Source organism: Cervus canadensis, chromosome 23, assembly GCF_019320065.1.
Source record: "Cervus canadensis isolate Bull #8, Minnesota chromosome 23, ASM1932006v1, whole genome shotgun sequence".
NCBI classification, from domain to species: Eukaryota; Metazoa; Chordata; class Mammalia; order Artiodactyla; family Cervidae; genus Cervus; species Cervus canadensis.
In genome coordinates, this window is record NC_057408.1 from 1454700 (window position 1) to 1479218 (window position 24519).

General features: G+C 53.3%; 1 protein-coding gene across 2 annotated transcripts; it reads left to right on the plus strand.

Moving 5' to 3' along the window:
• The first annotated feature begins 351 nt into the window (after nt 1–351).
• On the plus strand, nt 352–18491 carry SIGLEC15 (sialic acid binding Ig like lectin 15). 2 transcript variants are annotated; one of them, XM_043444366.1, is made up of 6 exons: nt 356–593; nt 10178–10237; nt 10653–11036; nt 12297–12677; nt 13785–13815; nt 15674–18491. In XM_043444366.1, exons 1-6 carry the CDS (start codon nt 542–544, stop codon nt 15753–15755), a joined length of 990 nt encoding a protein of 329 aa, XP_043300301.1. In that variant the 5' UTR covers nt 356–541; the 3' UTR covers nt 15756–18491. The 2 variants fall into 2 exon arrangements, with proteins under 2 accessions (XP_043300302.1, XP_043300301.1); XM_043444367.1 differs by lacking the exons at nt 13785–13815; nt 15674–18491 and adding an exon at nt 13001–13369 and having other exon boundaries at nt 352–593.
• The last annotated feature ends 6028 nt before the right edge of the window (nt 18492–24519 follow it).

Sequence of the window (24519 nt, forward strand, 5' to 3'; positions counted from 1 at the left end):
GGGTAACCTATCCCTTCTGTGGATCTTCCCGACCCAGGAATCAAAAACCAGGGTCTCCTGCATTGCAGGCAGATTCTTTACCAACTGAGCTGTCGGGGAAGCTTCATCAAGATGAAAACTCATCCTGGCACGCTAAAAATGTGGGAAGGGCTAGAGAAAGGAAGGAGGCAGGGATAGGGCAGGAGCGACAGAGGGAGGAAACCAAGAGAACAGCAGATTTGCCAAAGGGACGGCAGCCACAGGAAAGTGTCCTGCATCTTCTGTATCCACTTCCCTGTTTCCCGTCCTGGAAAATCATCCGAGTGGTTCCTCTCTTGGTTTTCCACATGACTAAACCCCACGGGTCTCAGTTAATCATGCTTGGGCCCGCCTGGCTGCCTCTCAGTTCCTCCGGCGCCTGCAGAGCCCTGCAGGGTGCAGACCCAGGCACACTGCCCACCCCCTCCCACCTTCCTTCCCCCCTCACACCCACACCAAGGAGGGGTCTTGCCAGGGGCCTGGCTGAGTGTGGGGCCAGCCCGGGGTCTCCGGACCCCACAGCATGGAAGTGTCCTTCCGACTCCTGGCCTGCTTGGTGTGCGTCGTCCCGATGGGTGAGTTTCCCACTCTTCCCTCCAGCGCGTTTTCAGAAGGGAAGAGGTGCTCATAAACTTGGAGGGACAGTCCTCTCTCTGCACCAGGGCAGCCGGGGTGCCAGGGGCTCCAGGCCTGTGAGAACGGAGAGCTGCCCTTTGGGAGGCCGTGGTGACAGGGGCCATAACTCTAAGTCTAGGCTCTGCCTTGGGTTCTGGGGATGGAGGCGGTGCCGGGCTCCTCTGGGCCTCAGTGTCCCCACCTGTAGAAAGGCCGCCTTCCCCGCCCTTTGCTGTGAGGAGCCAGGGGGCACAACGGGCCAGCTCTGGGGAGGACAGGCGCTAGGTGGTGTTGTCATCCAAGCGCATCTTAGTGGGCTCCCCCTGGGAAAGCGGGGAGAGCACACGGCTGGTTGGGGGTAAGGGTGGCACCTTCCTGTGGGCAGTAGGTAAGTGATCGAGGGCACCCTTCTGCCCAGCAGGAACCCCAAGAAGGGAGTGGGAACTCTTAGCAGCAGGCTTGAGTAACAGTGTCACTTCACTTAAGGTCATTTAGCTCAAGGAGTTGGTGTCCCTGGAAACAGCGTATCTCAAAATGTGGTCATAGACCATCTGCATCAGAATCCCAGGGGAGGCAAGCCTCTGTTAAAATGCACACTCCTCAGCTCTGCTCTGCAGAATCAGAAAGTGTCAGGAGCAGGGCCCAGGAACCAGCATTGTCAACCATCTTCTTGGGTGATTCTGATGCAGGATGCAGTCAAGGGCCACTGGGATAAATGACAAAGGCAGTCCTCATGTCCCCAGTGTCCAGGCCCCAGTCTTCTCCTCGACCCCACCTGGCCTGAAACATCCATCTCGTGACGATGTCCCTGGACTCAGCATCCAGGCCTGTCTGTGTGCAGCCACTGGCCACTGATATCACGGTGCTCCAAGCTGTTAGTCAGTCTTCCATAGGTGGAGTCCTGTCTCGACGACTGGATTATAAACTCCCACCCTCGGGTTCTCAGTCCTTTCTCTCTAGCTTTCAGCACTCAGCAGAGTCCTATTTGGGGCTGATTTGAATAGTAACAGCTGTTGCTGCTGCTGCTAAGTCGCTTCAGTCGTGTCCGACTCTGTGACCCCATAGACGGCAGTCTACCAGGCTCCTCCGTCCATGGGATTTTCCAGGCAAGAGTACTGGAGTGGGGTGCCATTGCCTTCTCTGAGAGTAACAGCAAGTACCTCTTATTAAGGGCTGGGCACTTTAAGTATTGGGCTTCCCTGTGGCTCAGCTGGTAAAGAATCTGCCTGCAATACAGGAGACCTAGTTTCGATCCCTGGGTTGGGGAAGATCCCCTGGAGAAGGGAAAGGCTACCCACACCAGTATTCTGGCCTGGAGAATTCCATGGACTGTATAGTCCATGGGGTCACAAAGAGTCGGACGCAACTGAGCGACTTTCACTCACTCACTCACTTTAAGTATTAATAATCATTTAAGTAAGTATCATAATCCTATGAGAAAGGAACTAGTACATTCTCTTTTCACAGATGAGAAAATTGAGGCACAGAGAGGTTCAGTGAGTGGTGCAGGTGAAGCTGGGATTTGCTCTTGGGGATGTGTGCCCCAATCTGGGACCACACCACCAGCTCCCACCCCACACTGCCCACAGTCCCACCCATAAAGCCCTGTGATGGTGGCTGATAGGGGAGGGGGTTTCTTTGGCCAAGTTGACCCAATTCAGAAATCTTTCTGGATGGCTTAGGGGTGGGCTTCCCCTGTAGCTCGGTCGGTAAAGAATCTGCCTGCAGCGCAGGAAACCTGGGTTCGATCCCTGGGTCGGGAAGATCCTCTGGAGAAGGAAATGGCAACCCACTCCAGTATTCTTGCCTGGGAAATCTCATGGACAGAAGAGCCTGGTGGGCTGCAGCCCATGGGGTCGCAAAGAGTCGGGCACAACTGGGCAACTAACGCTTACTTACTCACATAGAGGGTGGGGCTGGAGGAGGTGACCCTCCCCAGGCCTGGGGGCAGACTGGAGAGTGGGTCAGGGAAGCACTGAATCTTGGCTCTGCTATTTGCCACTGGGTGGCTCTGGGCATGCTTAGTCACTTCAGTCAAATCTGACTCTTTACGACCCTATGGACTGCAGTCTGCCAGGCTCCTCAGTCCATGGGATTCTCCAGGCAAGAACACTGGAGTGGGTTGCCATACCCTCCACAAGAGGGTTTTCCAGACCAAAGGATCGAACCCGCATCTCCCGCATCTCCTGCAGTAGCACGAGGGTTCTTTACCACTAGCGCCACCTACAGGTTGCCTAACTTCTCTGAGCCACGTTAAATGGGGGTCCCCACCACCCCACAGGCGGTATGAAGGAAAATCGGGTCATGGATGGAAGGCCCCCAGCACAGTCCTGGCGCTCAGCACCTGGGCGGTTAAATGGCAGTGAAATGTTGCTCGAGTCAGATAGCTTCCAGGGCTGTTTTGTTTGGGATTGTTTTTTCTTTCTCCTCTGAGAGTCAGCAGCTATGAATCAGACAAAAAAGACAAAAAAATAAAAGAAAGAAAACTTAGAGGAAGCATGAGCAGTCACATGCTGAAGTACAAACCCCAAAGCACACAAATGCTCCAGCTATGTGTCACAATCCTTCAGGGAGGCTGCACATCCGTGGGAGCTTTGGCAGCCGGCCCAGGGAGGGGGCCCCCTCTTTTCGTGGCCGGCAGCTGCTTCCTGCTTGAAACCAGGAGGTCATGAATTCTGGGGGAGCAGCGTCTCACTGCCTGAAACCCCTCTGGGGCTGTTCACCCGGGAGCCTCTCCATGGGCTGGCAGGCCTGGAAGGGGCCAGAGCTCGAGCAGCCAGAGGGCAAGGAGACCCCAGGTCACTGTCCCATCCTGTCACACCTGTGAGCAAGCACAGGACCCTGGGCTGGCCTTTGGCAAACGTGAAGAGGGAGGAATTCATGCAGAAAACACCCCCCCCCTCCCATTTGCTGTGCCTTCTCCCTCATACTGGTGCCCCCTACCTGCACCCGGTGTCCTGGGGCAAACCCTCATCCCCAGGGGGCCCACACACTCTCCTTTCTCTTTCACTTCTGTCTCCCAACAGATCTGCTGTTAGAAAGTGGGTGATGAGAGGTGGTGGGAAGAGCGGTGGTCTGGGAGCTCCAGCCACTTGGTGACCTCAGACGAGACCTCCGTTGGTCCCCAAATCTCTGATGACTGGTGCAGCGACCACAGTGGTTGTCAACCTAAAGGACCATTGTGCTGGGCCTTTGATGGCAGCTCATTTCCTCTTCACCACAACCCCGCAAAGTGAAGACCCTTGTCCCTGTTTTCAGGGACGCTCAAGGAGGTCAGGGGACTTCTGGGTATCAGAGCCTGGATGATACCTGGAGTCTCCTGAGGGCCAGGCTTGCCCTTGACACTGCCTACACCTGTGTGCAGTGGGTGGTGAGCCTGAGACAAAGCTTGGGGCTCAGAGAAACTTACTTTGCTAGCTCTAAACTCCTGCAGAAAAACAAACTGGAAAGGCAAGATGATTTGCAGTCACCCAAGGTCGTGGGGGGTTTATTTGGGACCTGGGGAAAGGTCAGGGACTGCTATCATGGGCCTAGCAGGAAATGAAGATGGGATGAGCCAGGACACTTCCTCTGTCCCTGGTGGCTACTGTGGCCAGCAGCTGGGACCGAGAAGTCCTGCCCCGGGAGGAGGAGGGGTGTAGGAACTGGGAGCACGGCAGGGACGGCTGAATCAGAACTCCCAAGAGCAACGCCAGTGATGGACACTGGCCCCGGAGCAGGCTCCACTCATGGTTCTGCATCTCCATCAGCCCAGCGAGAGGGTCCAGATCCACAACCACGCAGCCAGAGAGGCAAGGGTTAGAGGGGAAACAGGACAACCGAGGGCAGAGGGGAACAGCCAGGCCTTTCAACAGCTCACTTGTCCCTTTGCCTCCCCTGTCCCTGGGCCTGTGGGGTCTGCTTATCAGTGGAGGATGGACTCCTGGTTCTGGTCCCTCCTCTCCCCTTTGGTCTCCACCCTTTTCTCACTTTTTCTCCGCGGATAACCTGTCCGGACTGCTACGTGCAGGCCCGGAAGGCAGAGTTATTGAGAACAAACTGCGGGGCAGGAGGGAATCAGAAAAGTGAGAATGGAGTGTTCAGGTTCTGCAGATGTCTCCATCGCGAGTCCCTGTCCCGCCCTGGCACTCCTGGCACAGGGCTTTGGAAGCTGGCCCTCAGCGCTGCAGCCCCTGACTTCCCACAGTGAGCATCATCACCATGGGGAGATGGGAGCAACTCAGAAAGCTTAGTAAGTGGCTGTGCGGGCCCATCAAACATGGGCGCCTCTTTCCGAGTAGCTGAATTTGCTGGATAACTAATAGCTTGTTTTAAAATACCTAGAAGTCTCTCGATTAATTTTAGATTGCCATATTTCTAAAATGCTTGCTAGATATCTTTGTCATTTTTATCAAGATATCATTTTTGGACATAGACTTTTAGATTTAAAAGCCTCCTTAGTAAACATCTACAGACGTCATTTCACAGATGAGCCCACTTAAGTCAGAGCTATGAGGATTCACCTAAAGTCACAAAGTCACGGCCAGTCTGAAGTGAAGTGAAGTGAAGTCGCTCAGTCGTGTCTGACTCTTTGAGACCCCATGGACTGTAGCCGACCAGGCTCCTCAGTCCATGGGATTTTCCAGGCATGAATACTGGAGTGGGCTGCTGTTTCCTTCTCAAGGGGATCTTCCCGACCCAGGGATCGAACCCGGGTCTCCCGCATTGTAGGCAGACGCTTTACCGTCTGAGCCACCAGGGAAGCCTAGCCAGGGCTATAACCCCAGACAGAGCCTGAGACCCCCACCTGAGGGGCATGTCTCTCATGGCAGTGAACCCTTCCCAGGTGACTCAGGTCATGGCCACGAGCACCTGTCCCACCAGCCTGCTTGGGGAGTGATGCCTCAAGGCCCTCTGCACTTACTCGTCCCCTGAAGGGTCCTATTTGTGCTGCACTTTGATCATTTCCCATCCTGAGTCATCACATTATTTTTTCTGAACCCTCCTCCCAGAACAAATGCTGATTATCATCCCTAGCTGCTTTCAGTGGACCTACAAACAGAAGTCACTTTCTAGCTTTTCAATCTGTTATTTCCCTAAGCTGGGAAGCTAATTAAACAAACTTGTTAGAACTGTAAGTAAATGAAAAACAAACAGTGGCTGAGCCAGGCTGTAAACACACTGAGGAGGCAACTGATTGGTACAGTAACTGTATCCCCAACACCCGGCACGGCGTTAAGCACCTGATAGACCCTCAGTAAGCATCTATTGAGTGAAAAAATACATGAATCAATGACCAGCTCTCAGGTTAGCCAAGGGCAAGGCCCATGCTATTGCATGCCTAAGGTGTCAAGTTGAGCCACAGATAGTGCAGTGTCCGGAGCCAAAACAATCCCCCACTGCGTTGCTTGAGTTTTCCGCCCAGAGTCCTCCTTCTGCACCCCTGAAAAGCACCGCCCCCTGCTCCCTCCTGGTCCCTGTCTGTTTGCAGAGCTAGTGAAGGAGGGAATTAACATCACTGAGCGTTCGCTGAGTGGCAGCACTCTCCGGGTGGCCTTCATGGGTGACTTCATTCCATCCTCAATCTCATGAGGAAAGTACCATGTTCCGCATTTTGCAACAGAGGAGCCTGAGACTTGGGATGTTAAGCAACAGATATGGCCCAAAGATCTCCCTGTAAATGGATCTGCCTAGAATGGTGCCGGGGACAGACTGGGTCCTCCAGACAAGTGAGAATGTCATCTACCTTCTTCACCGCACCCCGAGGCCCACCATTGAGGGGAGGCACTTGGGACAATAGGAAGAATGCAGGCCTCCAGGTGACACTCGGAGGCTGACAGAGATGAGGCAGAGAGAGTAGAGACCCTCCCCATAAAAGAGGCTGTGCTTCCAGCTCAGGTCCTAAGAGATATGCAGAAGCTTCAAGAAGGAATGGTAAATGTCACGGGAACCAGGGAGTTTGGATTCCTGCCAAAGCAAGTGCACTTGCTCCCCGGGTAATTCCTGTCGGGACTTCCCTCACCTCGAGTCCCCTGGGTGGACTCATCCAATAGTGAGTCCCCGTGCCGCCTCCTGGAAGCCCACACAGCAGGTAAACTCTCACACTTGGTGAAAGGGCCTCTGTGAGCCCTCTCTCCTCCTAGAGCAGAACTCAGGGAGGGAAGGGCCCTGGCTGATCATCTATACCACATGCCAGGATGCTCCTAAACCAGGCTGCCATCCTCAGGCAGACAGAGTCCAGGGATGTGACCCACATGTAGTCAAAATTCAGCCTCTCTACACCGGTGTTGGATTAAGTCTTGGGGACAGAGTTTGGGGTGAAGTAGAAAGAAGTAGCTCTATTACTTTTCCAGGCAAAGGGCTAATGCCCTCAACACTGCCTTTTGGACACTGGGAAGAATGTGGGCCTCCTGGTGACCTAAACTATGTGTCCTGCCCTGGAAGGGTAGTGAGGGATCATATAATGTTCAAGGAGCAGGGTGTGATGGGCTAACGGACATTCTTCTGATTGGTTGCTGGTGACATAATTGAGAGTCAGCATCATCTTCTGGTTTCAATTGGTCTGGGGTCTACACATTTGTGGGTTGCATGCAGTTAACTTCTTCTATCTGGTGGGAGTTTCAGTACCTGCAAAACAGCTAAAGGACATGCACAGAATATCACCTACAGTCCTTGTGTGGGTGTGTTAAATCGCTCAGTTGTGTCCAACTCTTTGCAACCCCATGGACTGTAGCCTGCCAGGCTCCTCTGTCCATGGGATTCTCCAGGCAAGAATACTGGAGTGGGTTGCCATGTCCTTCTCCAGGGGATTTCCAGACCCAGAGATCGAACCCGCATTTCTTCCATCTCCTGCATTGGCAGGCAAGTTCTTTACTGCTAGCGCCACCTAGGAAGCCCCATAGTCCTCGAGGAAGAACTAAAGGTCCTTGACTTTGTTTATTGGCTAAGGTATTATTGTTTTGTCTTGCTTGATTGTTTTCCTTTCTTTTTGCATTTTCCCACTTCTCTGATGAAGTTTATTCTTTGACTAAGGTTTTTCTACAGACAAAAGGCAGGTGGAGGACATGGGTGCCGTCTATCCTGTGGAGGCCTCACAGGGTCCAGCTCAGTGACACTGCAAGGGGAAGACTTGGCTCTGCCTGGTTGGTCAAGTGACCTGGCCGAGTCTCTTGGCTCTCTGAGACTCAGATCTCCTTCTCCAGAGGGGGTGCCAATAACCGTACCCCATGCATGGATTGCTGTGCTTATGAAATAAGATTCACAATGTCTGCCACCAAGCCCCAGAGCATATGTACTCTGGCCCCCTTATCCTCACATCTGCGTTGTCTGTGCTGATGTCCATAATCCATTTCGCTGTTTGCCTAGAATCCCTGCAGCCTACCTCAAACCCCACTCCTTTCCCAAGGCTCTTCTCTCGTGGGGCCTCCAATCAGCCCCTGTCCACCCACCCTTCCTGCCACCCTGGGCTCCCTCCCTTCTGCTCTCTCACACAATTCAAGTCAACATCAGCTACTACGGGCAGGTGCATGTTGGGCAACAGCTGCACAAATATGACCCCCACCCATGGTCCCTGCCCTCCAGGAGCCCCTGGGTGCCTGGACAAAAGATGCAGCTAAGCTCTGGGGAAAGGGGCACCAGACCCAGGCTTGGGGCTCAAGGAAAGTCTCCCACTGCAGGATGACTCAGCGAGGTCTGGGGACAAGTAGGAAGGAGCTGGTGAGTGAAAGGGCCCCACCCCACGTTCAGACAGAGAGACCACTGTTCGTGTCCCTCCTGGCAGGCTTTAGTGTAACTACGGGTTCACAGACCTGGCACCCTTTCTGAGCTGTGAGCTCCAATAGGCTGATAAATTATTCCCTTGTTCTTTGTAGCCCCAGCTCTGGTCCCAGTGCCTGGCTTTGAGGGGGAATGTGTCCAAGCAACATCAAACAATCCCAGGGGAATCGGTGCCTGGCTCCATATGCCTGTGAGAGGCAGGAGGTCAGAGGAGGCTGAGCTTACAGAGGGTGGGAGCGCAGGGAAACTGAGGCAGGGGCTGAGCCTCGAGACTGGGAGGTGCTTTCTGCAGCTGGAAGTACTGAATGAATGAGCAAACCTTCAGAAAGTTTTCTCAAATTTGGAAGTAGGCCCTCTGATTAATAACAACTGGGCAAACAAGCTCTTACTAGGAATAGACGTGGAGTCCCCAGCTGGGATTCAAAAGCGTACTTCCATTTGTCCAGAAGAAAGGAGATTCGGCTTAGAAACAGACTGTGTGGGAAGAAAAAAAAAAAAGTTGCGGTTTTATTTCACTGCAAGCTCGGGGCAATCCCAAAGTGAGGTTTTATGTGAGACACAGCTCACACAACCCAATTGGTACCCCACTCTGCCTGGTCCAGCACATGTGGAGGCCCCGGGCTCAGGACGCTGCAGATAGAGTCCCAAGCGGCCAGTGAGGCTGGAGTGGGGCTGGTGAAGGGCTGGGACATCTGCCAGGGAGGACAAGGCTTATGGGTCCAAGAGAGCCAGGATGGGATCTGGGGAGGGCCATCACAGAGGGGAGAAGGCTCCAGACAGCAACAGTGGCCACGTGAGGGGCAGGAGACATTGGTTCTGGGAATGTTGCTCTCCTTGGATAAGGCCCGAATTTCTATGCCCATAGGGCACTAGAGTGCAGCAGAGGAGTCAGGCAGGCCTGAGTCTGAATGCCCAGGACGAATGCCCTGACCTGTAGATTATTCATAGCAGGGATGGGTTCCCTGGAGGATGGTCTGCCGGCTGTGAGCTGAGGGGACTCCCACCCAAGATACAAGTTGGGCTACCGCCAAGAGCAAAGAGCACTGGACTTGGAGTCATGTGATGTGATGTATGTGAAAGAACTTGGTAAACTGCAAAGCCCTTTGGAAATACAGGGGCTGCTATATTATTCCCTGTAAAGATTCCTGCACCCAGGCACCAGCGACTCAGCCTGCCCCCCTTCCTAGAGGAGGCACCCCTTGGCCTGATCCTCCCAGCACTGACACCCATCCGCCCACCCTGTTCACACTTCTCCCAAAGAAGCACACATCTACAACAACAGAGGCAGTGAGTGGTCTCCAGCCCTCCCTAAGCTGCAGCAGAGTGCGGCTTGCAGACCTTAGCGCAACCACACTTCGGAGGCCCACGACTTAGGAGGTGAGGAAACCTGAGCCCAGAAGCTCTTGTGCAGAGCAGGAAGGCAGCATTAAAGGTCTGCCCCTCCTGGTCTCTCAGCTCCCTGTCTGGGCACTGGCCTATTGGAAAGCCCACTTGGGTGAAACTGGAGCACAGAGGAACCTCAGTCACCAACTCAATGCATCAGCTTCAAAACATACCACCCCCTCCCAAGGCCTCCGTTGCCCCTCTGTAAACGGGAACGTGGCTCTCCGTGGGTAAGGCCCGAGTTTCTATGCCTTAGTGCATTAGAGTGCAGCAGAGGAGTCAGGCAGTCCTGAGTGTGAGCATCAGCTTTGCCTCATCCTAGCTGTGTGACCTCAGGCAATTACTCAACCTCTCTGTGCCCTGGTTTATTAACATGTAACCTGGAGCTAACTCTTCTTACCTCTAGGATCACTTGTGAGAACTAAGAGAGATACCACTGGGAACTTGCTCAACACAGAGATGAACAGTAAGTGCCTTTACTATTATCATCATCAGGTGGGGGACTGGGGGTGGGGAGGGTCTGTAACCACAGGTCCCCGGGGTTTTCTGAAGCAGGGCAGGTTTGATCGAGAAGAGGTTGGGAACACTGGGCCCGGAGGTGAGGTGGGACGTGCTGAATGAGGCAAACAGTCCCAGGGAAGCGGGGATGGGGAGTGGGGAGCTGACGGGGCAGAGGAAGATCCAGGCACCTAGAAAGTCACGGGAGTCAAGGTCCTGGGAGATGTCTCTGGAGTCCTCGGGTGGGTTTCCAGACTCGCCCCCCACCCCGACTCGCGAGGGGAGGAGGGAGCTTCCTGCGCCCCAGGGGTTTCCAGGCGCTTTGGGGTGCGGGTAGGGGTGACGCACGCGCCCGCGCTGCCCGCCCGCCCGCCTGCCCGCAGGTGCGCCCGCCCAGCGCTGGTCCATGCAGGTGCCGGCCGAGGTGAGCGGGACGGCGGGCGAGGCCGCGGTGCTGCCCTGCACCTTCACGCACCCGCACCGCCACTACGACGGGCCGCTCACGGCCATCTGGCGCGCGGGCGAGCCGTTCGCCGGCCCGCAGGTGTTCCGCTGCGCCGCGGCGCGGGGCAGCGAGCTGTGCCAGACGGCGCTCAGCCTGCACGGCCGCTTCCGGCTGCTCGGCAACCCGCGCCGCAACGACCTGTCGCTGCGCATCGAGCGCCTCGCGCTGGCCGACGACGGCCGCTACTTCTGCCGCGTCGAGTTCGCGGGCGACGTCCACGACCGCTACGAGAGCCGCCAGGGCGTCTGGCTCCGCGTGACGGGTGAGCCCGCTGCCCGACCTCGCTCGCCGCCCGGTGCGGGCTCTGGGCTGGGATCCGAGGGGTTACAACGGGCACACCCCTTCCTCTAGAGCAGGGTGCTCTCACACCTGGAAGGGCCACAAGCCCCCCCACCCCGCCCCCGGTAACTGGTTCAAAGGCTGCGGAATCCTGGCCCCGGGACAGGCTGGGTGGAGCCTGGGATGGGTGCTGCAATGAGGCTTGTAGAGAGTGAGTGTGCCCCAACAGCCCTGAGGCTAGCGGGGAGAATACGAGGAATGATCGCCTTAAATATGGCAAGCACTGCAGTGGCCGTGTGCACTGAAGGGGGCACAGGGGGCCCACCGCGTGCCCAGCACTTCGCTAGACCCTGAGGTTTAAGGATGAGGGGGTGGGGGGTTGCAGAATCCTAGAAAGGTGATTCGCAAGCGTGGCTAGCTCTGGAATGACTTAAGGAGCTTTCTTTTTAAAATCCAAGACCCCTGCTACGGGGACCCAGGCATTATGGGTTTAGTTTGGCTCTGCCAAGAAGCACTCATGTGCCTTTAGGCTGGCTGGGCAGCCTCTCTGTCCGCCTCAGTCTCAGGGATTCGGTGAATCTGTCTCCACTTGAGATGTCAGTGAGGCTGTCTGGGAGGTGCCCTTGAAATCTCTCCAGCAGACCGCCCCCCCCTCCCCCGCCCCAACTACCCTCCGCGATCAGGCGGCTGCCTGCGTGCATGCTGTCGCTTCAGTCGCTTCCCACTCTTTGTGACCTCGACCCACCAGACTTCTCCAGGCAAGAATACTGAGTGGGTTGCCATTCCATTCTCCAGGGGATTTTCCCGACCCAGGGATCGAACCCGGGTCTCTTATGTCTCCTGCATTCTCAAGTGGGTTCTTTACCGCTAGTGCCACCTCCGGAAGCCCCAGTCATGTGCTGAGACATAATAATGACGTTTAGAAAGCACTTGCGCAGGCACCCCACATGAATTAACTTGTCAGATCTTCCCCAGAACCTCACAAAATAAGTGATCCCCATTTTACACGTGAAGAAACTAAGGCCCAGAGCGATGGAATAATTTGCCAAAGGCCACACCTGTTCTGGGAACCCAGACGCCCTGGCGCCCTGAGCGCCTCTCCCTTCCTCTCATATCCTATCCCCGCTCCCTCCTCCAACCCTCCCTGCGAAGGGGACAGGGAGGGCTGCCCCTTGCCCTTGCCCGCCGCTGCTCTGACCGCGTTTTGCTTTCTCCTGGGTCCTCCTCCGGCCGCCGCCCGCAGCCGCTCCGCGGATCGTCAACATCTCTGTGCTGCCAGGCCCGGGGCACGCCTTCCACGCGCTCTGCACGGCTGAAGGGGAGCCATCGCCCGCCCTCACCTGGTCCGGCCCGGCCCTGGGCGACGGCTTGGCCGCCACTCGGAGCCCAGGTCATGATCCCGGCCACCAGGTGACCGCCGAGCTGCCGGCGCTGGCCCACGACGGCCGCTACACGTGTACGGCCTCCAACAGCCTGGGCCGCGCCGAAGCCAGTGTCTACTTGTTTCGTTTCCACGGCGCCTCCAGGGCCTCGACGACCGCCCTTCTGCTCGGAGCGCTCGGCCTCAAGGCGTTGCTGCTGCTCGGTGTTCTGGGCGTTCGGGCCGCGGCCCATCATCGCCTAGGTGGGTTGGACTCTGGGCCACGATGGGTGCTCAGGGCAAGTGGGGCTCTCCTCCAGGCTGACCACCTGGCATGACACAACTGGAATATCATTTATGCACATGTGCGTCTCCCTCCCCTCCCTGATCAAGCCCAGGAGGTACCAGCCAGCGTGAGCCCATTTTACCATCAGGAAGCTGAGGCCAGAGCGGTTAGGGGACTTGCCTCCAGCCTCGAGTCACAGGGACACAGACTCACCCTTTTGCCGAGTGCCCCATAAATGACTCATCCGGAAGGGCTCTGACCACACACAGACTTCCCCAAATAGCACCATTTCATTCATTAGGTTGCAACAGCATCCCGAGCACCAACTACATGCTGCATAGGTGCTGGAGATAAACAGAGATGAACATGACGTGGTGCCCTGCCCTTGAATGGGATGCTGAGAAGTAAGCAGATAACTGCAGTCTGCAGAGAGAAGTGTGGTCAACCCAGGTACTGAAGAGGCCCAGAGTATGTGTGCCTCTCTCTGATGGGGCATCGGGATGGGAGCCAGGTGGCAAGGCTGTGCACAGTAAAGGGAGGCTAAACCAAAAGCTGTAAGCAGCTGGGAGCTGGAGAACAAGGAGCTTGTAGTGCTCCTAGCAGAACGAACAGCATCTATTCAAGAGTGGAAGCTTGAACTAGCAAGCTATCTTCAGAGAGCTGAGGTCACCCCTCCCTACTCTCACTAAGCTGGATGGGAGATTTGTTCTGTGCCCCAGAGAAGGGGCTTCCCAGAGCCTCTCAGCTCACCCAGGTGAGTAGCACCAGCCTCAGACTCTCCCGGGATGAAATCCAAAATTTGTCACAGTTGCCTTGGTTGCCATCTCTGCTGGGACTGTGCTGGCTTTCTCGCAACGTCTTCAAACCCACCAAGAATTCTGTGCTTCAGGGGCCTCAGAAAAGCAGGTCTTCCTGCTCCTCACTCTCTAGGTAACTGGCATCTTTCAGGTCACTCCTTCACCTTCTGCTGGCTAGCTCGTCTCCCTCCAGACTCTCACGGCGGGGTGGGAATGGACAGCAGGGCTTGGAGCCCAGAGGCCACCGTGAAGATTCATGCCTCCTCTCTCTCTCTCTTCCTCACACAGAGCACCCAGTCACCCCGGACGCTCCGCCGAGGTAAGCGAGCTAGCCCACCCCCACCTCGCCCCTCTCTGGTTCCCCCTGGCAAAGGGGTGCGGGCTTCTCAGGCAGAGCGGTGCAAGAAGAAACAGTAGACGACGGGCCGGGGCGGGGGTTCCAGCCCTTCTCGGTGTCAAGGCTCTCCCTGCTGCCTCTTGAAGCTCCCACTCCTCCAGTCCGCCAAGGCTGACCAGCGAGACCAGGCCACGCCGACCTGCTTCGGCTCTGCCGTCCCGCCACGTTCCCAGCACTGACTTTGGGCCTTGCGCTGGCCATCTCCCAGACCAGCTGCCTGGTGTCCATGCTGTTGAAGGTCATTTTTCTGTGTCTGCATTATCTCTGCACCTAGAGGTGTCCCTGAAGACGGTGTTTTCCCTCCGGTAGTGCCCAGTGTTCCAGAACAGATCCGCACAAAAGCCACCATCGGGCAATCATTGCCTTAGACACCCTGCTGATGGCTTTGCATGCAAAATGTCAGTAGGGGTACTGAGGGCTTAGTTGGGGGCCCACAGACCTAAAAGGTAGGAAGCGTGGACCTTACCTTTTCTTGGTGTCTGTCCAAATGAAGGCCCATGTTGAAGAACAAACGCTGTCTGGGATGCTTGGGGGAGGCAGGAAGCTGGTGACAGCCATCTGGGACCCTTTAGACAAGCCTAGGCACTCCTATAGGTCCACTCCACCTGGGCCTGGGGGCTGGGAGAGCCACATTGCCAGCCCAGAACCCTCTCTGCAGATGTCCACTCAGCAGTCCCCCACATTCTCAAATACTTGTGCAAAGTCCCTTTTCTCTGCTAACTTACTTACCACATCAGGGCACCTAAATCAGAAAGCTGACTGTTGCTCAAAATATCTGTTGATCCCTACCATGTACCGGGCACTGTTTTGGATGCTAAAAGTAAAGCAAAAATCCTCCATCTCAGAGAACTCACACTTGAACGTGGAGAATTTTAATAAACATCTAAACAAGAGATGTTAGATTATAAAATAAGAGCTGTGAAAAGAAAAAAACAAAAATGGACGTGGCGATAGAGTAAAGTCCCAGGAGAGGGAGGTGCCACTGGGTTGTGGCTGCTTCAGACCCATCATCCTGTCTGAGGACACCGAGAGATGGGAGGCAGGCACCCATACGGGCAGGTAAGCCCGTGCTGGGGGCGACCCAGGAGGCAAAGGCTCAGGCCTGACCCAGGAAGCATGCAGGGAAGGCAGGCAGGCTGCGGGATTTACCCTGAGTGCGATGAGAAGTCAGTGAGTGGTTTAAGTAGGCGAATGGCCCCATCTGAACGGGAGTAGAGGCAGGAGAACTGTGAGGGCTGTTGATCAGGACTGCGGCTGGCTCGGCTGCTTGGCTGAAGGTGGCAACAGAGAGGGTGGGGAGATGGGGCGGATAGAGGCAGGGCAGACAGAGGCCTCGTGGGCCGCGCAAGCAAAGGAGGGAGCCAGCAGTTCTGGAGCTGAAACCGAGGAGAGAAGAGGGGCGGTGGAGAGCCTCAGGTGGGCACGTAGGCATGTAGGGCATGGGGCATGTAGGCCTGAGAGGCCCAGGAGGATGCCCCGGAAGTCAGGAGAGCATCTGGAGCTCAGGAGGCCTGGCCTGGAGGTGGGTTTTGAAGCCACAGATGAATCCCTTTGAGGAGACGGAGACTCTGATCTGCGACGCTCTCACCTGGATGTCCCTTCCCTGGTCTGCAAGTTCTGCCGCTGCCCCGCCTCCAACCTTCGCTTGGTCTCCAGGCCCTGTTGGACATAGGCCCCGGATGCCCACCTCATCCCCGCTTCCACCCTTTCCTGGGCTGGGGTTTGGACAGTCAGAGACCTCTCCTGTTTGGGTGTTCAGCCAACTTTCTCCTGTCCACAGGCCTCAGGCTCAGGAGTCCAATTATGAAAATTTGAACCAGATGAACCCCCGGGGCCCACCAGCACCTGTGTGTTCACCGTGAGGAGCCCACTGGCCACCTGCATCCACTGGTTACCGCGAGGAACAAAGGCCAACAGGAGGCTTGGCTGGGACGGCCCTTCCTGGCTCCCGGGCACTGTAACAGCCCCAGCCCAGCGACACCCGGAGGTCAGGACCACGCTCACAGAGGCTCAGAGGTCTCCCGTATGGACTTCGGTCTTCGAGCCCCAGCAATATTTCTCTCTATGGGGCAGCAGTTTGAAAGTGTGTGTATGTGTGTGTGTGTGCACATGTGTGCACAGGAACCCAAGTGTGACCCTTCTGGAAAGCTCTTTTCACCTTTTCTTACTTAGAACAGAGCAAAGCAGGCAGGACAGTGGTCAGAGGGGTCTCCAGGCCCCGGCTCCATCTGGGTTCTGTCACTGACTTGCTATGGGGGCCAAGGCACTTTTTCACTTCTCTGTTGAACTTGTCTACTATCGAACACGGACAGTTTTATTCTTCCCTCCCGGCTTAGGGGCTCTCAGGGTCTGAGCACAAAGTGGACGTGGAAGGGCTTTGGGCAGTACAAGGCCGTCCACAGGCATGAGCAGGGTTACAGGCTCCTCCTTGCAGAGCCGCCCTGGACCAGTGTAGCCCCCCGGCCCCAGCCCCGCTGAGAGTGAGGAGTCCAGAGAGCAAGCCCGGGGCTGGGCCATGCCGCCCTGCAGTCCCAGGAACCTTGACTCAGCGGCGAGGACAAGTCCAGTGTTCCCTCACCCTGGGGTCTCCTCTGCGACTGCCCACACTCTGCCCACCTCTCACCCCGTCGGCTGCTCTGCCCTGCCTTCAGCTGGGACCTCTGGGAAGAGGAAACAAAACACTCATCATCTCAAAGCATCTGAAAATTCACTGTCCTTAAGGACCACAAGCCGGGAGGTGTGAGGACAGTCTGGGCCACAGGGGGTCCGTGGGTAAAGCAGCCGCAGCTCTGACCACCCTCCGCCTGCTTCTTCCTTGGATGTGCACCAGCCAGAAGCCCCACGAGTTTCCCACTTGTCCGAGTGCTGCCAGGCTGCCTCCGGGCCATGGCCTTCCATCCTCACGCTGGATCGTTTTAGCTCCTGCAGTCGTTGGGGACAGGTCCCAAGCATGCTTGGGACCAGGACAAGCTGGTGAGAGAAAAGGGCCACAGAGATGGGGGACTCTAGAGGCAGCAGAAACTCACTTTCTTTCCTCCAGAACTTTTCCAGAAGCTGCAGTGGCAGCTGGGGTCCTCTGGGGTGAGCACGGGGTCCTTTCTGATGTTTTCTGCAGAGATGGCGCAAAGGCTGAAGGGTCTTCACATGTTAACAAGCAGGGTAGGGGGTTAGGAGGTTCCTCCCCTCCTCCTGGAGCCATCGCCAGAGTAAAAGGGTGACGGTGGCTCACGGTTAACTCAGGACCCATCGGGAGCCTGTCTGACTTAGAGCGTCTGCCTGGTCTTTGAGGCTAGTTCCACAGCCAAGAAAAAGTGATAGGAATTGTATCATATGCATTGTTTTGTGCTAGCAGTTGGGCCAGGTGTTTGGGGATATAGAAGTGAGTAAGGCTGGGCTAGGTCATGCTGCATTAACAAACCCCAGTCACAGTGACTGGAGCAGTTAGGTTTCTTCTCTTCAAAGTTGCCTGCTTGGCACAGATCATCAAGAGGCTGTGTATATTGTACTTACTCAGGGACCCAGCCTCCCAGGGGCCCACCCTCTCTAATGTGCATTGCTGGGTTGGATTAAAAAAAAAATCTCCAGAAGGTCTTCCACTTGGGATCATAGTTCATTGGCCAGAACTAGCCAGTGGGGAGGTCCCACTCCCCTCCAGGGGCTGAGCAGTGGGACCCTTCACCATACCTAGAAGGAGGGAAGCCAGAGCCTTTGGGAACAGCCCTGAGGATTCCACAGGGGGACTCTTTAGGGGTTCTCATGCTTGTGAGCAACACAGACCAGTAAGTGGGAATCTCATAAGGGCATCAGTCTGCTGGGGGTTCTGTAGGAGCGCCTAAAAAGGGGTGACTGACCCAGTCTTCCTGGAGGAGGGGACGTGGAGATGGTACACATCGGCCATGTAAATGGGGGAGAATGGAGATTGGGAGGTGAGGGGGAAAAAAAATCCAGAAGGGACATTCTGAGTGAAGGCCAGGAGGTGGGACGCAGCATGCTGTCTAAGCAGTTTAAGTTGCTGGAGTGCGGGGCAGAGGCAGTGTGTCTGGAGCCGAGGCTGCAGCGTGGAGGCTCCTGAGCACAGAGGGTGCTGCCCCAGCAAGAATGAGCAGCTGAGCCTGGGTTTCTACCTTTGGACCGAGCAGCGTTTTCCCGATGGCTTCCAAGGATCAGCTGCATCAGGGACACCTGGGGAGCTTGTTCAACTCATTCTCAGCACCCCCTGGACCCCCCAAATCACAGGGTCTATGAAGGCAGGGTCTATAGACAAAATATCTGGGGGATTTTGGCCCTAACTTTGTAATATGATCATTTTCAAACACACACACACAAACTGATCACCCAGATACCCACCACTTACATTCAACACTTACTAACATTTTGCCGTATTAGTTTAATGCGTGTGTGTGTGTGTGTGTGTGTGTGCACGCACGCGTGTGTATTTGGCTGAACCATTCGAGAGTGAATTGCGGACATCACAGTACTTGACCCTTAAACATCTCAGCTGTGTCTCCTGAGAACAAGTGCTGTCTCCGCCATAACCTCAAGGCCGTTATGACATTTGAGAAAATTAACAATAATTTAATAGTATCGTATCACCCACATTCATATTTCTCCAATTGTCCTTTTTTAGCTTGTCTCTAATCAGTTGACTCCAGGTGATTTTTAGGCGAGACAGACCGGAGACTCCCTCTGAGTCAGCCCACTTGTCAGGGTGCTGGCTGCCCCCGGTGATCTGCACTTGGAGGAGGACTTCCCACGGGCTGGGGCAGCAGTCTTCCTCTCTGCTGCAGGGTTTCAGACGCAAAGATGGACCAGGGGGAGGCCCAGGGGGGAGGGAGAGCCCAGGCAGCCTCCTGCCCGGTCTCCAATTAAAGCATCTGCTAAGGGCAGAGAGGAGGGTGGTGAAGGGACTTGACCGTCCCCAGAACCCCTGGGCTGGCCGGAAGCCTGATGGTCCTGCCCAGCTCACTGCTCTCAGAGCACCCAGACGCCGTCGATGGCAAGCAAGGAGCAAGCGAAGGGCAGTGGGCTCAGTCAGCCATGTCCCAGACCCTGAGAAGTGACCTGGAGATGTGATGTTTTGAATACAGCACTTGGCAGTGTGGTGCAGGGCACAGCACTCTCTGCTCCCGGCCACCTTCCAGGCGGCTCCTGGAGGTGGGCAGTGGGAGAAAGGATGACTACTGCCCAGGTGCCCACCCAGGTCTGCCAAGAGCACCGCACACCTTCTCTGCCTTCAAGGAGCTATTAATAATATGCTAAATTTTAAATTGAGATGTAGTTCCATGAGAAATAATACCCACGAGGTAATGTACAATGAAGGTAGGCCTGCCTTGGGGCAGAAGTGACACGGAGTGGGGCTGAGTTTTTACACATGTACGTATGCCCCTTGCCGGACTGGACGGCAAAGCCAGGTGAGGCTAGGGCTCAGCCGGCCACAGGCCCTCAGGCCGGGGGGAACTTGTAGACCGTGAGCTGGGGTCCTGGGCTGTGTCCCGCCTCCCTAAGGGTGCATGGTCCCATGCGCCCTCCATAATAACAGCTCCTCATTATCTGGGACCCGCTGTGGTCCTCAACCTTCCTTCCATTCCATGATCCCTTTTGCTACTGCTAAGTTGCTTCAGTCGTGTCCGACTCTGTGCGACCCCATAGACAGCAGCCTACCAGGCTCCCCCGTCCCTGGGATTCTCCAGGCAAGAACACTGGAGTGGGTTGCCATTTCCTTCTCCAGTGCATGAAAGTGAAAAGTGAAAGTGAAGTGGCTCAGTCGTGTCCGACTCTTAGCGACCCCATGGACTGCAGCCCCCCAGGCTCCTCTGTCCATGGGATTTTCCAGGCAAGAGTACTGGAGTGGGTTGCCATTGCCTTCTCCGATGATTCCTGGTAGTTCTCACTAAAAACCTAGGAGACAGGCAAGGCTGCAGGTATCCTGTGTCACCTTCTCCTTCCCAGGCTCTTCTGTGTCCTTCCTCCTCTCCTGTGTCCCTTCCTCTGTCTTATTTTATGAGCTAAAAGGAGAAAACAGTCTCCCGATGCAAGGATACAGAATGACTTGGGGTTGGAGCTCTCTGGTTTTCCCAGGTTTGGGCCCCCAGACCTTCATCTTCCAGCCTCTGTCCCCAAGTCCCACATGTGAGTGAACTCAGAAGGGCCCCAGGGCTGAAGACTTCCCCCGAGAGAGCCCATCAGACACACCTCCACCAGCGGCTGCTGGCTCTGACCTCAGGTGGAGGGGAAACGTGGGGTGGGGAAGGGGAGGGAAGGAGAGTGAGAAGGTAGAGGGAGGGGCCTTAACAAAGGTTAAGGAGGACGTGTCAGGGAGCTGGTCAACCAGAGCAGATTCCGAAAGAAATCTGATCCTAGCCACATACTTAGGCTATGAAAAATGTGGTGTTCAGCAGAGAGGCTGGGTTGGTCCCTCAGACCAACACACCAGGAATGTGGCTTTGTTTGGTACAAGGGTTTAGGCTAGCAGAGGAAGACCAAGAGGGAAGAGGTCCGTCTTCAGAAGAGAGGCAGGTTTCGGAGGAAGATCTTGGCTCCCCCAGTCTCTAATTTTCACTTGTCCCTCGGTGACGTGGACCGCTTCCACCTTCATTTCTCTGGGCCTTTCCCAGCGATGATAGTCTAGAGATAGGTAACCTGATTCCTATAGCAGGAAATGGGACAACTTGCCTCTAAGCCACCTTTAAAAATCCTGTGGTTCTGTCTGGAGAGGGAAGCCAAACCCAGACAAAGGGCACAAGGGGTGGGGAGACACACAGGGCATCATCCTGGCTGTTGTCGTTGTTCAGTCACTAAGATGTGTCCTACTCTTTGTGACCCTATGGACTGTAGCACGCCGGGCTTCCCTATCACTATCTCCTGGACTTTACTCAAACTCATGTCCATTGAGTTGGTGATGCCATCCAACCATCTTATCCTCTGTCGTCCCCTTCTCCTCCCGCCTTCAATCCTTCCCACCATCAGGGTCTTTTCCATTGGGTCAGCTCCTCTCATCAGGTGGCCAAAGTATTGGAGCTTCAGCTTCAGCATCAGTCCTTCTAGTGAATATTCAGAGTTGATTTCCTTTAGGATTGACTGGTTTGATTGATTGTCAATCAGTCCCTTGATTGACAAGGGACTCTCAAGAGTCTTCTCCAGCACCACAGTTGGAAAGCATCAGTTCTTTGGCTCTCATCCTTCTTTATGGTCCAACTCTCACATCCATATATGACTGCTGGAAAAACCATAGCTTTGATTAGATGGACCTTTGTTGGCAAACTGACATCTCTGCTTTTTAATAGGCTGTTTGTCATAGCTTTTATTCCAAGAAGCAAACATCTTTTAATTTCATGGCTGCAGTCACCATCCACAGTGATCTTGGAGCCCAAGAAAATAAACTCTGTCACTGTTTCCAATCTTTCCCCATCTATTTGCCATGGAGTGATGGGACCAAATGCCATGATCTTAGTTTTTTGAATCTTAAGTTTTAAGCCAGCTTTTTCACCCCTATTTCACTTTCATTAAGAGGCTCTTTAGTTCCTCTTTGTTTTCTGCCATTAGAGTGGTATCGTCTGCATATCTGAGGTTACTGATATTTCTCCCAGCAATCTTTATTCCAGCTTGTGCTTCATCCAGCCCAGCATTTGGCATGATGTACTCTGCATAGAAGTTAAATAAGTAGGATGACAATATACATTCTTGACATACTCCTTTCCCAATTTGGAACTACTTCATTGTTCCATGTCTGGTTCTAACTGTTCCTTCTTGACCAATATACAAGTTTTGTCAGGAGGCAGGTAAGGTGGTCTGGTATTCCCAACTCTTTAAAAATTTTCTACAGTTTTTTGTGATCTACCCAGTCAAAGGCTTTAACCTAGTCAATGAAGCAGAAGTAGATGTTTTTCTGGAACTCCCTTGCTTTTTGTATGCTCCAACAGATGTTGGACATTTGATCTCTGGTTCCTCTGCTTTTGCTAAATCCAGCTTGTACATCTGGAAGTTCTCCATTCATGTATTATTGAAGCCTAGCATGAAGGATTTTGAGCATTACCTTGCTAGCATGTGAAATGAGTGCAACTGTGTGGTCGTTTGAACATTCTTTGGCATTGCCTTTCTTGGGATTGGAATGAAAACTGACCTTTTTCAGTTTCCTGTGGACACTGGTGAATTTTCCAAATTTGCTGGCATACTGAATGCAGCACTTTAACAGCACCATCTATCTTTTAGGATTTGAAATAGCTCAACTGGAATTCCATCACCTCCACTAGCTTTGCTTGTAGTAATGCTTCCTAAGGCCCACTTGACTTCACACTCCAGGACCAGGATGTCTGGCTCTAGGTGAGTGATCACACCCTCATGGTTATCCAGGTCACTAAGACATTTTTGTATAGTTCTTCTGTGTATTCTTGCCACCTCTTCTTAATATTCTTCTGGTTCTGTTTGGTCCATATCATTTCTGTCTTTTATTGTGTCCATCTTTGCATCAAATATTCCCTTGTTATCTCTAATTTTCTTCAAGAGATCTCTAGTCTTTCCCATTCTATTGTTTTCCTCTATTTCTTTATATTGTTCATGTAAGGCTTTCTTATCTCTCCTTGCTATTCTTTGGAACTCTGCATTCAGTTGGGTATATCTTTCCTTTTCTCCTTTGCCTTTCACTTCTCTTCTTTTCTCAGCTATTTGTGAGGCCTCCTCAGACAACCATTTTGCCTTTTTAGATTTCTTTTTCTTGGGGATGATTTTGCTCACCACCTCCTTTACAGTGTCACAAACTTCCATCCATAGTTCTTCTGGCACTCTGTTCAGATCTAATCCCTTGAATCTATTTGTCACTTCCACTGTATAAGTGGAATTTGACTTAGGTCATACCTAAATGACCTAATGGTTTTCCCTACTTTCTTCATTTAAGTCTGAATTTGGCAGTAAGAGTTCATGATCTGAGCCACAGCCAACTCCCGATCTTGTCTTTGCTGACAGTGTAGAGCTTCTGCATCTTCAGCTGCAAAGAATATTATCAATCTGATTTCAGTATTGACAATCTGGTGATGTCCATGTGTAGAATTGTCTCTTGTGTTGTTGGAAGAGGGTGTTTGCTATGACCAGTGTGTTTTCTTGGCAAAGAAACTGTTAACCTTTGCCCTGCTTCATTTTGCAATCCAAGGCCAAACTTGCCTTTTACTCCAGGTGTCTCTTGACTTCCTATTTTTTACATTCCAGTCTCCCATGGTGAAAAGGACATATTTTTTTGGTGTTAGTTCCTAAAGTTCTTGTAGGTCTTCACATAGAACCGTTCAACTTCAACAAAGGTATTAGTGGTTAGGGCAGACTTGGATTACTATGATGTTGAATGGTTTGCCCTGGAAACGAACCGAGATCATTCTTTTTTGAGATTGCATCCACATACTGCATTTTGGACTCTTTTGTTGATTGTGAGGGCTACTCCATTTTGTCTAAGAGATTCTTGCCCACAGTAGTAGATATAATGGTCATCTGAGTTACATTCACCCACTCCCGTCCATTTTAGTTCACTGATTCCTAAAATGTCGATGTTCACTCCTGCCATTTCCTGCTGGGAAATCCGAAGTCAAAAGTGCAGGCCCTCCCACCTTACTTTGGCCCATTCAAGAAGTTTCTAAATGTAATGGAAATGAAAGCTAAGGAAGAACTCCCTAGCATTCCGATATAAAGTGATTTCTGGAGCAGACTGTGAACCTGCTTGGGTTACTCTGCCCTGCCTGGCAGCTTGGTTCCCTCTCGGAGGCTCCCCCACCCCCACCTAGGAGCTTAGGTGGGAGCCTTTGCACAGTTTCATGTGCTTCTCCTACCCGGGTCACAAACACATTACAGACCTCGGAGCTCTCCTCAACTTTCTTGAGATCATCTGTCTACTCCAATTCTTAAACCCCCAAGTCTTAAGTTCTCTTTGAAACTAGAGCCCTCATCCATTGTGGTTAAATGTCTACCCATTATAAGCTTTCTAATTATACATTTTTCTTTTTGTGATTTCCAGCTGAAAAGACCTGCCAACCAACTTGGCAAAAATGAGACATCTACTACACGTAAATTAAGTTTGAATCTAGTTTATTTGCAGAATTATACTTAACCACTTCTCATTTCTTCATGTCTCATCACTATATAAAAAAACTCATCCTCTGTACAAGCATGTAAAATGTGAACAATGAATAAGAAGTGAATATTACACATTTAATGACCAAAATAAGCTATGGTTTTTAAAGGCCACACTAGGCATGTGGAAAGGAAAAATGTTGAGCACACGTAAGAAGTATTTGCTGCCACTTGAGTAATTAAGCCACTGAAAGAAAAATAAATCTGAACCCTCAGTGCTCAGGAGATATTACATATGTACATTAAAAAATAAAAGTTTTAATGAAAAACATTCCTTAGTGGTTTCATTATCCCAAAATAGAGTCAGTAGTTTTATTTTCTTTCAAGTTATTGTTATCAGAAATCAAACCAATTCTTTCCCACTGAGTCACCTGGGAAACACTATCTAGACTGAAGAGAATGTCAAGCACAGCCTCTAGAGGACACATGATGCCTCTATCATGCCACAGGGTCAGTCATCATGGACCAGGATCATCACAGACCAGAACAAGGTCAGTATTAGCACCTGGCGCGAAGCCA